The 14,582-nt window shown below is 43.5% G+C and overlaps 2 protein-coding genes across 4 annotated transcripts; one reads left to right on the forward strand and one right to left on the reverse strand.

The window, feature by feature from the left end:
- Positions 1-371: 371 nt before the first annotated feature.
- On the forward strand, positions 372-8,363 carry nfe2 (nuclear factor, erythroid 2). Of its 3 annotated transcripts, none has more exons than XM_036533935.1 (5): positions 372-512; positions 601-719; positions 4,217-4,295; positions 5,290-5,427; positions 6,315-8,363. In XM_036533935.1, the coding sequence occupies exons 3-5, from the start codon at positions 4,248-4,250 to the stop codon at positions 7,665-7,667; spliced, it is 1,539 nt and encodes a 512-aa protein (XP_036389828.1). In that variant the 5' UTR covers positions 372-512; positions 601-719; positions 4,217-4,247; the 3' UTR covers positions 7,668-8,363. The 3 variants fall into 3 exon arrangements, with proteins under 3 accessions (XP_036389828.1, XP_036389829.1, XP_036389827.1); XM_036533936.1 differs by having other exon boundaries at positions 664-719; XM_036533934.1 differs by having other exon boundaries at positions 372-719.
- Positions 8,364-10,592: 2,229 nt separating this feature from the next.
- Positions 10,593-14,318, reverse strand: LOC118780135 (heterogeneous nuclear ribonucleoprotein A1-like). The gene is made up of 11 exons (XM_036532458.1): positions 14,230-14,318; positions 13,503-13,619; positions 13,206-13,352; positions 12,866-13,076; positions 12,566-12,658; positions 12,324-12,410; positions 12,188-12,235; positions 11,880-12,014; positions 11,651-11,782; positions 11,254-11,330; positions 10,593-10,929 (listed from the first exon to the last, which is right to left on the reverse strand). Exons 1-10 carry the CDS (start codon positions 14,239-14,241, stop codon positions 11,266-11,268), a joined length of 1,047 nt encoding a protein of 348 aa, XP_036388351.1. The 5' UTR covers positions 14,242-14,318; the 3' UTR covers positions 10,593-10,929; positions 11,254-11,265.
- Positions 14,319-14,582: the final 264 nt, after the last annotated feature.

Raw genomic sequence — 14,582 nt, forward strand, 5'->3', positions numbered from 1 at the left:
ACCTTTGCATGGATGGCGCGTGTGCACACTCACATCCTGATGGCTTAATCTCAGAGCTGATTGCTAATGGATCATCGATCACCAGTCACTTCCTTTCCCCTCGTCCTGTTGCAAGTCCAAAAAGAGTGGAGGGGCTGAGTGTGGGCGGCTGCTGAAAGATGCACACGACACTGCCTCTCAGAGTTTGTGGTCTTCAGTGAGAGGTGAGGAAAACGGCAGCCTGGGGGAGGGGGGAAGGGGGGGGGGGGGCAATGACTGCATCAAAAGCACAAAAATACATCTGTGGAAGTATGGCGTGTGCGCCCTGTAGGTGGCCTGCTAACATTTATGCAAGATTACCCAACGCAAGCCAGTCAGTGTAGAGGAACTGAGTGTGTGTGTGTGAGAGAGAGAGAGAGGGAGAGAGAGAGAGAAAGAGAGAGAGAACGAGTGCACATGTACTCCGGGGACGTGTAACTACCAGTTAAAAGCAGCTGAACTTTCATATCCACTGGTCGCCAGCTTCACTTGCGGTAATTAACTTGTTTTTTTTCTGCTTCAATTTATTCTGCCAGGATTATGTGTCACGTGAGACGGGTGAAGTTTTTTTCCTCCCCAAAGGCACCTGTTGAAGAGATAGAAGAAATGAAATGACTTGAGCGCTGCTTTGCCTTTGGTAATAAGGTGAAAAAAGTCAGAAAACGGTGCCCATTGACGATTTCCAGTGAAATGCATCTTAGGTATGTTCTCTGTTACCTTCTCCATGCTGAACTCTGTCAACAGCGAAGTAAATAGTTTACCCCATATGTTCAGCTTCAGTTTTACTGCAATGTCGCTTTATAGGACCTTATTGTTTGAGTGTTTATTTTGCAGAAAATTTCTTATACATTTTTCTGCCATGCTTGTTATGTACATTTTCAAAATCATAACTTGATAAAACCGTTCTTTCTTCCAAGCACAATGATGTATGGGACTTCATGTGTAAAGTGTGCGAAGTTGTAGTTATACTAATGTAGTTAACTAATATTCAAATGAATGTCAATCCATTCAAAGTTCAGTTTTACAGTTAATCAAACTCACACAAATACTGTTGAGATTGCCAGTCACATTATTGGATGTTGTCTACTTTAGGTGCAATAATGTAGTATATCCTTCATCACGAAAACTAAACTCTTCCTCTCCTGCGAATACGGCAGGTACTTATATAATGTAATAATATTTTTATAGGAATCTAATCAACAGAAAAAAAACAGGACGAAAACCCTTTTCCTACATATTGAGGGATTCAATGATTATGTTGATGTATTTTTTACTATAGAAAGGGATATTTAACATGAAGCTGTGTTTAAAGCATTCTACCATGTCCATATATATATATATATATATATATATATACACACACGCATATTTTTAATCTAACATATCATTTGTCACAGGCTCTGTAGAGTAGGCCATTCATCATTCAGCAGAAATCTGAGGGACAAAAAATACTCACAGCTATCATCTGTATGTCTTACTAGTTAAGCCTTTGTCAATCAATGAGTGTCACATGTTACATGAGTGTTACATGAAGAATTTTACTTCTTGTACATTCGCTAAAGAAGACACCATTTTAACTCGCTAATTTCATATACCAATTTAAAATGTAATACATGTTACTTTTGATGGCAATATCAAGTATGAAAGCACAGCGATAAAAATGGTAACAATGGATAGACATAAAAAATATTAAAAGCTGTAGAGTTTATTAAAACGTATTTGGTTCATTTCACTGTTTGTCCAGAAACTACCACATGAAATATGGCTGTTTCTGAAAGGACTGAAATACACATTCTTAAATACAAAATGCCATGTAAAATGCCAGTACATGGCTTGTATATAATAAATATATACGTAAAGTTCAGAAAGGTAGTTTAGATCATTTTCACACAACTCCCTGCTGGACCATGCAGTCCCGGAATGTAGATGTATGTAGATGTAGATGTAGTCCCAGAACGGTTTGTATTCTAATCCTCATACTACCATCTCTGGCAAAGGCAATATAATAAAGCATCACAAAATTGTAAGAAAGAAAACTATATCTGTCACTACTCAAGTCAGGGATACATGAATGTCTTAAATGGAGTGAGGAATTAGATATTTTAGTGCACGCAGAGTAAGTCAGGTGTGTGACCTGTTGCAGTAAGCGTTTGAGATTCCCTTTAATCTATGCTGGGTAAATACTATCAATGAGCATTCTAAACACTGGGTTTGATTTCAATATTTTCATTTTCCATATTTTTACAAATAGACAACGGTATTGCTATACTACTCAGTATTGTATTGCATGACATACAGTATAAACATAAATGACTCCACAGTAGAGTGATTTTGTGCACTATTACATAGTTGCAGAAGATGAGCGAGGCAGTGAATGAGTGATTAAACAATTGGACTTGAAAGGAGAAGGTTATAGGTTAAAATCCCAGACTGAGCACTGCTGTTGCATCTCTTAAGCAAAGTGCCTACCCTGCCCTGCTTCAATAACCATTCAAACATATATATACAAAGGAAATACATAATAACATCAATAATGTGAATGTTGCATCAAGTACATCTGTGCTATCAAAGGTTGTGAGAGCCTACTGTAAGATGTGGCTACCCAGTGGACAGGGGTGACTGTAGCTATGAGAGAAGAAGGTTAACAGGGTAAGACGTTGATGCAGATTATACAGATAATGCAGCAAAATTTTGTAATATATCTAAAAATAGCTTTCAGCCTTTTGACCTTCAGCAATTATCAAAAATGTCAGTCCATGATTCTTCTCTGTGAGATTGGCCAAAGTAACAGTGCTTTCTCCTGTCACCAGAAAACTGAGTTGAGTGACAAAATCCTTTAAATACACTTTATACAAAACAGTATCTTAAGGTAATTTACATGTTTTCCCATTTTTATTTTGACTGGGAGAAGTAGCCCAAGAAGCTGTCCCTCACTCGCTCACCACTTACAGACAGACTGAGAAACTCCTATAGTTATAATAGTTTACAGCTAGGGACACTATGGTGTGAGAAGCCCAGCAAAGCAGTCACAGTCAATATCATCTGTTCTTCTTGTGTTCCTGCTAATATTATGATTGGGATTTTGGGTAAATTTTAGGATGGACAATACAGCTAGTCCCAAAAAGCAGTGGAGTGAATTAAGTGGAAAGTATGCACAATGATCTTCTTGTAATCAAAAACATGGAAAATTGACTATTCAAAAAGAGACATCATTTTCAGCATCTGTGAAACAAAAAGGAATGAAGAGAATACTTCACATAAATAAACAACCTTTGAGGTGGGGTCTTAATTGCACAGTTTCTGGGGCAGCCATTTCTGACGGTAAACAAATTGATTCAAGCCTTAAGAACATGACAAAAGAATTAAGACAAAGGCAGCATCACGTGAAAGCAATGGTAATGCTAAAAATCTGCCTCAGGTAGCTCACGAGACAGATACAAATAATCTGGTCATATTCCATCTTTTAAATTAAAAGCAGAAAAAAATAACATGCAGTTTTAGCACAGGACCAAACTATAGACTCAAATAGAAATTTTACATTCTACTGCATCTCAGCTTTTATATATATGAAAGCTGCTGTATCACAGGGTGTACATGTGGACGACAGGTCATGTTCATTTCAGTAGGTTTTCTATGGAGAAATAAATATAGTCACTCCTCCGCAGTGAGCTTGAGTGTGAGCTTGCGGTCAAAACCCCTATGCCTTCGTTTGCTGAAGAGTCAGCTGAAGAGCAGGAGATTGTCTTATCAGGAGAGGGCACAGCGTTCCTCCAGCACAGCAGATACCAGAGTCCGACGCAACGGAACTGTCCTTGCCTCCAATTTCTCCACAGACAACTGCCCCACTTCCCCTTCTCCCAACACCCAGAAACACAAGGGCTAAAATGCAGCCTAAAGTACACCTTAGTCTTGTCAACACACTCATCACATCACAGGAAGGTCGTGCAGTGGTGTTGAAAGTAAAAGGACAAACCAGATGGGAGCTGATTTAACTATAGGAAGGATGATCCACACTGATCGGGTGTTGTTCCTCGATTTTGAATTGCTGCAGTGTCACATGGGTATGGGCACTCTCCTGCCCTTCAGCGTCTAGGGTTGAGGCTGAGCGAGAGACGGGGTGGGGGGTGGGGGTGGTGGTGAGCAGCGTGGCGGGAGGGAATATCGATGATAAGATCGTCCCTCTATCTGTCTCCCCCAGGAGAGCTCCTTGCCGTGAGGCCCGATCCTGAATGTGCTCAGCAGCCAACTGTGTCTTGCCCCCACAGAGGAGCTGTGAGGTGAGTCTGTGGAAACAGGTTATGGAGGGGGGCTGGAAAGGAATGACATCTATCAATCAAATTATATTTAGTGTAGGGCTCTCAACAAAAAAATTACCACTCCATGGTCTTATATTTGTAACCATAAATAATTTTCAGAAGAAAATTGTCTAATTAGATGGGCAGGATAACTAAGCTGAGGAAACTGAGTTGTAGACTATAGTATTTGCAGGGAGGGAAACCAGCAAAGGATTCAGTATAAAATAGAGCCACTGCTGACAAGGAAATGATTTCCCTTGTGTGAAAGTACAGTACGGTACAGTACAGTACAGTAGATGTTGAAGAGGAAGTAGACAAATAGGAATTTATTTTCTTGTGGGATCGAATACAAGAAATTATTACCACTTCTGTCTGCAACTCTTTAGGCCATGTTCTGTTTCTTTCTACTCCTCCACTTTTTAACATACTGTAACCACACAGCTGTGTCCAAGGGTTGCACTTCATTATTACAGTAAGCACAGTTTGCCACAAAGGCAGCATGTCAGCATGTCATTTTTCCTTTAACTGGCAGATTCTGTCATCCAGACTGCATTACAAGCCCATCGTGGCAAGTAATATATCAATGCCCATCACATAAGGCAAATGAACACAGGTGCTGAGGTGTGTAACAGGAGCATCAGGCTGAAAGACACTAAAATATAAGCCTACAACAGTACCTATTTTAGCATACTCTTTGCACCTAATGATCGTCCATATGAGCAGCCTTTCTACATCATACTAATATCCATACAGAACAATATAAAAATCAATGAGAACAGCATGACTTTATTCCATGATGACCAAATGGTGCCAGATAATGATAATATGCATTAAATAAATGCATTACATTGTATCATGCTGACATACACATGACAAAATATCATCTGTAACAATAACATGTGATCAGGTACTGGGAGCATACACTTCTTGACCAAAGCCCCCCATGATGTCTGATCCACCTGTCTCCCTGTCTCAGGGACTTGCTAACCCTGGAAGACCCCATGGCAGGGTGTCGATGCCCCCAAACACCCCTGGACCCTGGCTGCAACGAAACCCCTCCAGCACAGAAATGGACTTAACGTGGCAAGAGCTGATGGCCATTACTGAGCTACAGGTCAGAATTAGAGACATATTTGTCAGCATTCTTTAATATGAACTGAACACCCATATTTGCATAAGGGCAAAAGTCCATAGGAGCAAAGCAGCAGCAGAGTCATGTGTTGTCGTAGAAACGGGTTGTTCAGGTACCACTATCAAAAAGCACTATGATTAAATTTACAGATGAGTGCAAAAAACTAAAAGCTAGCTCAATTTTACCATCCACTACAAAACTGAGGACTGGTGTTTTTATTGAGAAGCATTTTTGTAGGCTGTGAGCACAGACGGGTAAAAAAATAGAAGTTAAACATAGGACCAGATGGGTAAGTGGTAACAATATTTCCCAAAAAATCATTGCCATTAGTACATAAATACTCCTCTTCAAAAAAATAACAAAAAACAAGAAACTGTATAACAATGGCCCAATTGAGTGATGGAAGGATAAAGGGAGGGAGAGAAAGGGTGAGTGTTGTAAAGCAGCAGGCAGCCCCCTGCGAAGCACAATGACCATCTGTTTCCACATGAAACTTGATCACAACTGAGAGAGACCTGCATAGGCTGGGGGTGGCAGCCGAAGACTGTGTGTGTGTGTGTGTGTGTGTGTGTGCATCTGGGGAGGTTGTTACTCATCCAGCAGATGACTTATGAATTAGGGGGCCCCTCTCTCTAACTCACCTTGCTGCAATTGCCCCAACAGGTTGCCCCAAATCATTTATTTACTCGGCCACAGCACTCCTAAAAACACGTCTGTGTAGCAGCAGTTTCAAAACAATATAGGACCAGTGCTGATCCCTCTGTTACTCTATGTATATGGCCACAGTACATGTGAACAAGAGACTTGTAGCTCATACTATAAGCACATGACCCATGAACCTTCATGAATCTACTTTTTCTCCCGTGTAGGAGTTGGAGGTGCCCAATGAAAGCCCATTTGAGTCCTCTATGTACCACTCCACTGAGCCAGTGGTAGCCATGGGGGGATTTGGAATGGGTCAGCCCCCAAATCAGTCACTTCTGCCCACCTGTGGTACCAATCCTGCTGCTGCTGTTTATGAGGGACCCTACTCCGAGCTAATGCCAGCCTGCCAGCGCCCAGGCACCACCGCTGAGGGCCTCTATGGACCTCCCAGGGCTCAGCTGTCCTGCAGGATGCTCCCCGGCCCCCACTCACTGCAGCCCCCCATGGTGAACATCCTAGAGCACTTGAGCTTTGCGGGGACCAACGAGGGGCCCTCAACGGACATTATGGGTAACCCGCAGGGCCACGGCCGCACGTCCCTGGGGATCGGACCTGGGGTGTACAAACAACAAATCGCCCCCGACGATCTGGAGTCCGACTCTGGACTGTCGCTTGGATCTAGCCCTCCCCTGGCTTCTCCTGGGACTGCAGCAGTGACAAGTGTGCCAGCCTACTCATGCGCAGAAGTGCGTCTTGGCTACAGTGACGGGGAGCCCCTGGAGATGGAGGGCATGGCCGATCACTACAGGGCCAGGGCTGACCGCTTTTACTCCATGGAGCACCAGCATCCCGGCAACCCTTACCCCTCCTATCCTGCACCACCCTCTTCTTACTTCTCACCAGCGCCCAGTCTCCCCCCTCCACAGCTGCAGCAGCAGCAGTCTGTGCAGTTGAAACGGCACCAAGTTTTACCCTCTGTGCCACACGACTTACATCTTAATGGGTCCAGCATGGCGGGCACCCGGGCCGACTCCTGCCGTGCCATTTACAGCAGGCCCAAGGGAGCAGCTGGGACCCCTGGGGTGGAGGCCCCTCTGACCCGGGACGAGCGGCGAGCCATCGCACTGAAGATCCCCTTCCCGCTGGACAAAATCGTCAACCTGCCGGTGGACGACTTCAACGAGCTCCTGAGCAAGTACACCCTGAGCGATGCACAGCTTGCCCTCGTCCGCGATATCCGCCGGCGGGGCAAAAACAAGGTGGCCGCCCAGAACTGCCGCAAGCGCAAGCTAGAGAACATCGTGCACCTGGAGGGGGAGCTGGGGCAGCTGCGGGCACGGCGGGAACACCTGGCGCAGGAGAGAGTGGAGTACCAGCGCAGCCTGGCCCTGGCCAGGTGCCGTCTCTCAGACCTCTATGCGGAAGTGTTCTCCAAGCTGCGGGATGAGCACGGGCAGCCGTACTCTCTGGAGGACTACACTCTGCAGCAAACCAACGATGGGAGCGTCTTCCTGGTACCGCGCAATGGCAGCGAGGAAGGAGAGCTCGGGTCTCATGGGACCTTTGTGGCCCATTAACACAAAAGACATCTGCCCAGTTAGCCTCTTCTACTTTGTGTAGGCTGGGCTCTACCCAACCCTTGCCCTGTGAGGTTGCAATATCTGTAGGCCATCCTTCCAGCTCGGCACTTTACCACCAGATTTATTGACTAATTTTGCTTACCTTACTGGCTATCAGAATCTCAGAGGTTTTAAAGTGCTGGAAATTCTGCAGATCGTCAACTCTGCAGGTTCAGCGGCCTTGACAGAGACCTGGGGCACTTTAAAAGCTAAAGGACACTTGCAATTAGTGCCATTAGTTTCTTCCTAAATACATTGACAATTCAGAACAAGCATCTAAAATGAGGGCTGCAAATGGAAAGCACTGATGTTTGGATTAAAATGAGGTAGCCCTGCATTTGCAGTAAGAAATGAAACTGGATGCATTACACCACCTAAACATTATCTGGATATTAGCTTACAAGTGCCTTTTCTAGGAGGCCAGTTACTACTGCTAAAGTTTCTAATATTTAATATTGGCTTCTACTCAAATGCAGACAGACTTCCAGGGTAAATCATTATTAAACATGTATGCTAAGAGCCCTGAATTTGGGAGTGTATGGCCAGGAGTCAACACTTAAAGATGCTTGCTGTTTTGCTGTCAAGTTAAGCAGGATTCAGGTTACTTTTTTCAACTCCACAAGCTGAAAACTCTGTAATGATTTTCACACTGTCCTCCATCCAAATGACTGATCAGAGGATTAGTGGTAATAGATTCAAGCATCTCTTGATAACTGCAGTGTCACAGTGCTGATTCAAAACACAAATGCATGTTGTCAAAGAATGAAACATTTTCATTTCAAGTTTTTTTATTGGAAAAATAAAACTTTACAAAATTTAAAAATCGCTGTCCTGCAGCCTTCAGTATAAAAAGAATCCACTTCTGTTGTCCTGCATGACAAGAAAATAGGCTAGTCAATTTACAAACAAATGAACAGAGGCATTCTATGCTTGCGTCAGCAGTGCCCCCCCTGCCTTGATGTATACATTCAAAAACAACTGGGTATTCCCCCAAAACACAATCCCCATTATTTAAGATACCAATTGAACACAATCTTAATGTACTCAGATGCCAGCATTCATACATACTGCTGGAAAAAACTACAGGATGGGGTGTTAAATACATAAGAAATGCGAGAAATACAAACCTTTGCAGAAACCTTTGATGAGCAGGCTGTGCACTGATCTGGTCAGGTTCCTAAACAAAGAGTTAATTGGGTAAAGTCATATTAGGAAGGTAAAACACATGAAACTAAATGAAGCATTACAGACATCCAACCCCAAATATTCTGCATGCATTACCATACTAGTGGAGTGGACACAATTTTACATCAAAACAGTAGGGTTTATCTTGACCAAAGTTCTGGAGAGCATTAAGTGCAAACTCTTGATTTTTTTTTTTTTTTTTTTTTTTAAATCAACCAGGAACAAACTAATGCTCATGGTTCTCATGCACGAATTCTCTTCACATGAGATGGAAAAGCCATATATACACAAAGCTCTCATTAAAACTTATCTGCAAAAAGGGTTACATGGACTCAAACGAACATACTGGCAGAAACAAACCCTAACTGTATGTGTTACGGTACTGGTAAAGAAATACAATACAATTGGGAAAGAAAATCTTACCTACTTAGCAAGGTATAAAATACTCCTTTCGTAGCTGCTAGTCTCAAGCGCAACCTCCTGTTCTCACTGTCCCCTGCTTCACTTGCTTCATGTGTTGGTCCTGCTACTCTCCCTCAGCTGGCTCCCATAACTAGCCTCATGTAAGCTAGTCTCCAAAAGGCAGCTGTGGCTGACAGAAGGTCTACAATTCAAGGAACTCCCTTCAATGCATTGAAGGGGTCCTTTTGGATAGGGAAACAAGCCTTCCAAGGCTGGGATCTTGTCACATGAGGACAGAATATTTGGTTTTACTTTATGTCAATAGTGGTTCAATGACCACTTATGCAAAGGACCACCTCTTGCTTATAGACAAGGAACATTTTGCTTTTATTATGACGAGTGGGACCATTGCACATGGACAGTACATTGAACCAGACTGCGCAGATCTTACTGGAGCATACCATTCACTATGCTCACACCGTAAGTATCAGGGAACCCTACACAGATGTCTGTGCAGTGTGACACTCCACGGCATAAACCCCACCAAACTCTTAGTTCACTTCTGTATGACAATAGGTCCACCAAACTCTCTCCATGGCACCAGTAAAAACAATGCATGATAGGCAAACAGCTACAGATAAGTTTGAATATTCTACATTGTAATGTTGGACATATGAAAGGGGCTGCAGTAAATGTTTTGAATGGGGCCCTTTTCTGTTTGGCCACAGTAATGTACAAGGCCATCATGAGTGCACAACTTGTCCAACTAGGACAGCAAGTGCTTGTTACAGAGCACACCACAAAAACAAAGGGCCTCACATGGGGTCTGGATATGAAACACCTAAAAGCAGAGTCCATGCAATGAAGAACCACCCATGATCAAATGCCTGCACATCTTGCGTACACTGCAAAGCACTTTGCCAAGGCTCACAAGTGCTCTGCTGCCACTTTAATCCATTATCTTGGGTCACCTCCACTGGAGCTTTTTGACCGAGTATGAGGGGCTTTCCTTGTTTACAGGTCTACGCTGTGCTATGGTGTATGCAGTCCTAAACGACATTCATCCCCAAAGCCCTTATATTCCATTGATCAAAGTACCTGTCTTTTCCACAGGTAGTTAGTTGGCCCCAAATGCTCAATTTGTACAACTAAGCCTCATGCTTAAGTCTAAGCACCTTTAGGACAGATGCAAGAAGGAACTGCATGAAGCCATCAAATAACTACGGTGTCCAAATAAGAAGCAACAACCGCAGCCTGGATCAAACCAGGAAATAAACTCTCATAAGACACTTTGTAGACAATGTTAAAAAACTGAAAGGTGGTTTATTTCATGACATGATTTCATGATTTTCTGCAGTTACATTAAAAAAACAAAACCAAAAAAATACACCAAAATGGGTGTTAAAACAAAAATTTACATAAAACCTTGGAATGCCTTTCACAGAAACAAAGAGCATGTATAAAATATTCCTGCTTCAACAGGACAAACAAATGAAGCCTCCACAAATTTCTACTGTGCACTTCTTCATGTGGCAGTGGTAATGTGCCACAACCGTTTGGCTGAGCAGATCTATGGTGCAAGCCTGCAGCTTCCCTGTCCCTTCTCTCGCTCCCCTCTCCTAAGTACTGAGTCCTGTTGAATAATATGGAACAACATTGTTAAACTGTGCACTGACTTCAAGTGCATCTACATACAGCACGAGGAATAAGGCTGGCTCCAAATCTCAAACTTACAGTCTAGGTGGACAGAGATGGTTATGGATTTGTTGGGGGGCAATCCCTCAACATATAACTTTATTCAGCATAAAGCAATCCCACTGAAGACACACAGGTGTCTTACTGTTGGCCCTTGGACACTGGCCTGAGACTAATGTCTAACCATTACAGTTTGCTGTAGCAGAGGCCATGCTATGCCATGTGGTGGAAATCACAGAGGGCTGGAAAAACAGCAGCTTACCTCTTAGAATGCTCAGAATCGCCGGCCACCAGCACCACTGCCATATCCGCCACTAGCAGAGCCACCCCCATATCCTCCTACAGAACAGCCAAGAGCCACCGTTACCATGAACCTCTTGTCATTTACCAGTATACCACTGTCAAACCTGAAACTTTCTACTTGCAGTGGAAAATCTGGAACTAATTTTTTGAATCTGGAGTTTAGAGGTCAAGTCAAAATATGCAGTGACTGGAAAAGGGACTGCATTAACCTCATAATGGGTGCAGCCAGCATACGCTGCCATTGCTTGTACCATTCAAATACTAACTAGCTTTCTGCCAATAAATGGCTCAAGACTTCACTGCCCAACAGTGAAGATGGTAACCTGCTTGAGGTAACATCACATGAAGTCACTCACCACCATATGGGCCACTGCTATTCCTTCCCCCTCCACCACCTCCAAAATTATTTCCTTTCATTGGGCCATAGTTGGAAGAGCCCTGGTTGTTGTAGTTTCCAAAGTCATTGTAGCCATTGCCTCCAAAGTTTCCTGTAAAGAAATTCATATCTCAGGACTGCCACACCCCCATAGCAACACACTCATAGAGCACCATGACAGACTAACCCCTGAAATCAATTCAACTCACCACCAAAACTGCCTCCACCGTTATTGTATCCCTCATATCCTCCATTTCCTCCATATCCACCACTCTGGTTGCCATACCCCTGGCCACCGCCATATCCACGGTTACCCCCATAACCGGGGCCTCCACCATAGCCATCTGAGAACAAGAAAGAGTAAGCACTGGACCCAATTTTGACTCCAAGATGATGAATTTGGTTTTATTTCAAGCATTTTGCACAAGTTGATGCAAAAAGAGATTGTAAAATATCTGAGATGTTAGCACAATACCTCATGACGTACTAACACTTATTTATACCATCAAGAACTCACCTTCTCCATAACCATTGTATCCATCTCCTCCATAGCCACCCCTCCCTCCTATTAAAAAAAAAAAAGTTAGTGGAATCCTTGTGGGTCAAATTAACAACTAATTATCATGAAACAAACGTGATGCTGGACTACATACCACGGTCACCAAAGCCTCCATCACGGCCGAAGTTACCCCCATATCCACCGCCTCGTCCAAACTGACCAGCGCCTCCGCCACCTCGTCCTGGGGGGGGTTTAACATTTTTAATCTCATCAGGTGCAGCATTAGATATCTCCAACAGAAAGATAATGCTCCATAACTTGCCTCATCAATGCATGACATTAACCGCAATGCTTTCATTTTACCATCAGTAAAAAGGTCACGATTTTTAAACTTACCCCTCATATTCATTCCAGCACTTGCCATTTCCTGTTTGGAAAGTGCTTTCCTTACTTCACAATTATGGCCATTCAGCGTGTGGTACTTCTGAACTGTGGACAGCAAAGCAGCAGAAAGCCAAATCAGTCATTAGTTGCACCTGGTCCCTTTATGAAAATTACAGGAACAGTGTTAAGTTGTTTTACAGTCTAGGATGTAGGGCCTAGGGCACCTTCTCAGACATGGAAAATAAAGTTGTCAAACCCACTACTCCATACAGATATAGTTAGCAGACATCCATTTAAAATCCCACAACTTACTGACAATCCTGTCCACTGCGTCATGGTCATCAAATGTCACAAAGGCAAAGCCCCTCTTCTTGCCACTGGCTCTGTCGGTCATGATCTCAATGACCTCGATCTTTCCAAACATTTCAAAGTAGTCTCGCAAGTGATGTTCTTCTGTGTCTTCTTTGATGCCACCAACAAAGATCTTTTTCACAGTCATGTGAGCACCTGGCCTGTTGGAATCCTGAAGAGGAAAGACCACATTCAATCAATTGAATCAATGATTTAAATACTACATCTGCCCAACTTGACTGAAAAAAAAAAAAAACAGAATGCTGGTCAAGGTAAAGCTGAGACCCATTACTCGACTCACCTCCCTGGACACTGCCCTCTTTGGCTCCACGACCCTGCCATCCACCTTATGGGGGCGCGCTTCCATGGCTGCGTCGACCTCTTTTACTGAAGAGTACGTGACAAAGCCAAAACCTCGCGATCGCTTTGTGTTTGGGTCTCTCATTACCTACACAAGAGTAAAATCAAAACAAATGACACCACTTAAACCACGAAGTAAAAGGAAACCCAAGTACATAATACCGGTTCAAATGAATATACACGGCATTTCAAACCGTACGTCTCGTAACATTAGCCGATTGGCGTGTAGATCACTCACCACACAGTCTGTAAGCGTCCCCCATTGTTCGAAGTGGGCACGCAAACTTTCGTCGGTCGTTTCGAAGCTAAGACCTCCGATGAAAAGTTTGCGGAGCTGCTCGGGTTCTCGGGGGGCCTGGGAAGCAGAGGGGTCTTTAGTCTCACAATCAGCAAACATGTTAACCTGACGCCATGAAATGCTGGGCCGTTTTGGCTGACCAGGTACCCAGGTCACTCGATCTTCAATCGCAGATTAGGTAGAATGATCTAGATATAAATCTAGGTAGAAATTCAATAACCCAAACAACATTGAGGCCAACATGCTTCCGACGCTGACTCAAAACTGTTGCTCGAACAAAGACTTTGCTTTAGAGGGGATGCGCCATGCTCACTTTCATGTCCATTTAAACTTACACGTTCAAAAAAAATCAGAGTAGCAAATGTCAGAACATGAGTGAAAAAAAATCCACAGCATTAAAAAGAAACAAACATTACACACCGATTAACGTTTTACTAGCCATATTCTCCGTCAGAGCTCGCCAGCTGGATGACCGGCTTGCTGCTATTACCTACCGGTTGTAATACACGAGGCCTACAAAATGGCGGAAGTGAAGCGATACAGCCTAGTTAACTATTGCATTCTAAGGCATTCACTAAAACAGCTCTTCTCACCACCATGCAAAAATATAGTCTACAAGTTAAATTTCGGAAAATGATATCCAATGTACTAATGCGCACAGCCTTACCTCCTTGGACATGGTGGTGTTGGTTCACCGCAGAATACGCAAACTCAAACAGCGTAAGGTCGATCTGAGTATGGCGTCCTCTTAACAACCAAAAGGTACATTACGTAAGACAGAGGTTCGCCCACTTGCTTCTGCAATTGGTTACGCATTCCCGCTGTTGTCGAATTGAGAACCAGTTGCATAATTTAATTGGGTGATACGGCCGTCGATTGCACGATGCTGGTTTTAACGTCCAATGACATCTCACTTTTACAAAGCGTTCGCAACAGTCCCCTACACTCATAGGTAGTTTTCACTTTCCTTTCAGGAATAAACCGCGATAGGTTGGTTTTTGTATGGGTATAAAGGTGAAG

The sequence above is a fragment of the Megalops cyprinoides genome, chromosome 7 (assembly GCF_013368585.1).
Source record: "Megalops cyprinoides isolate fMegCyp1 chromosome 7, fMegCyp1.pri, whole genome shotgun sequence".
In the NCBI taxonomy this organism is placed as follows: domain Eukaryota; kingdom Metazoa; phylum Chordata; class Actinopteri; order Elopiformes; family Megalopidae; genus Megalops; species Megalops cyprinoides.

Bases quoted from the DNA above. Each gene is read 5' to 3' on its own strand.
- nfe2 (XM_036533934.1), top strand. From the start codon at position 4,248: ATGTGCTCAGCAGCCAACTGTGTCTTGCCCCCACAGAGGAGCTGTGAG. The intron at 4,296-5,289 runs GTGAGTCTGTGG...TCCCTGTCTCAG, and splicing joins CCCCACAGAGGAGCTGTGAG to GGACTTGCTAACCCTGGAAG. The intron at 5,428-6,314 runs GTCAGAATTAGA...TCTCCCGTGTAG, and splicing joins TGGCCATTACTGAGCTACAG to GAGTTGGAGGTGCCCAATGA.
- LOC118780135 (XM_036532458.1), bottom strand. The intron at 13,077-13,205 runs GTGAGTCGAGTA...TTTCCTCTTCAG, and splicing joins AGAGGGCAGTGTCCAGGGAG to GATTCCAACAGGCCAGGTGC. The intron at 12,659-12,865 runs GTAAGTTGTGGG...TGCTGTCCACAG, and splicing joins CGCAGTGGACAGGATTGTCA to TTCAGAAGTACCACACGCTG.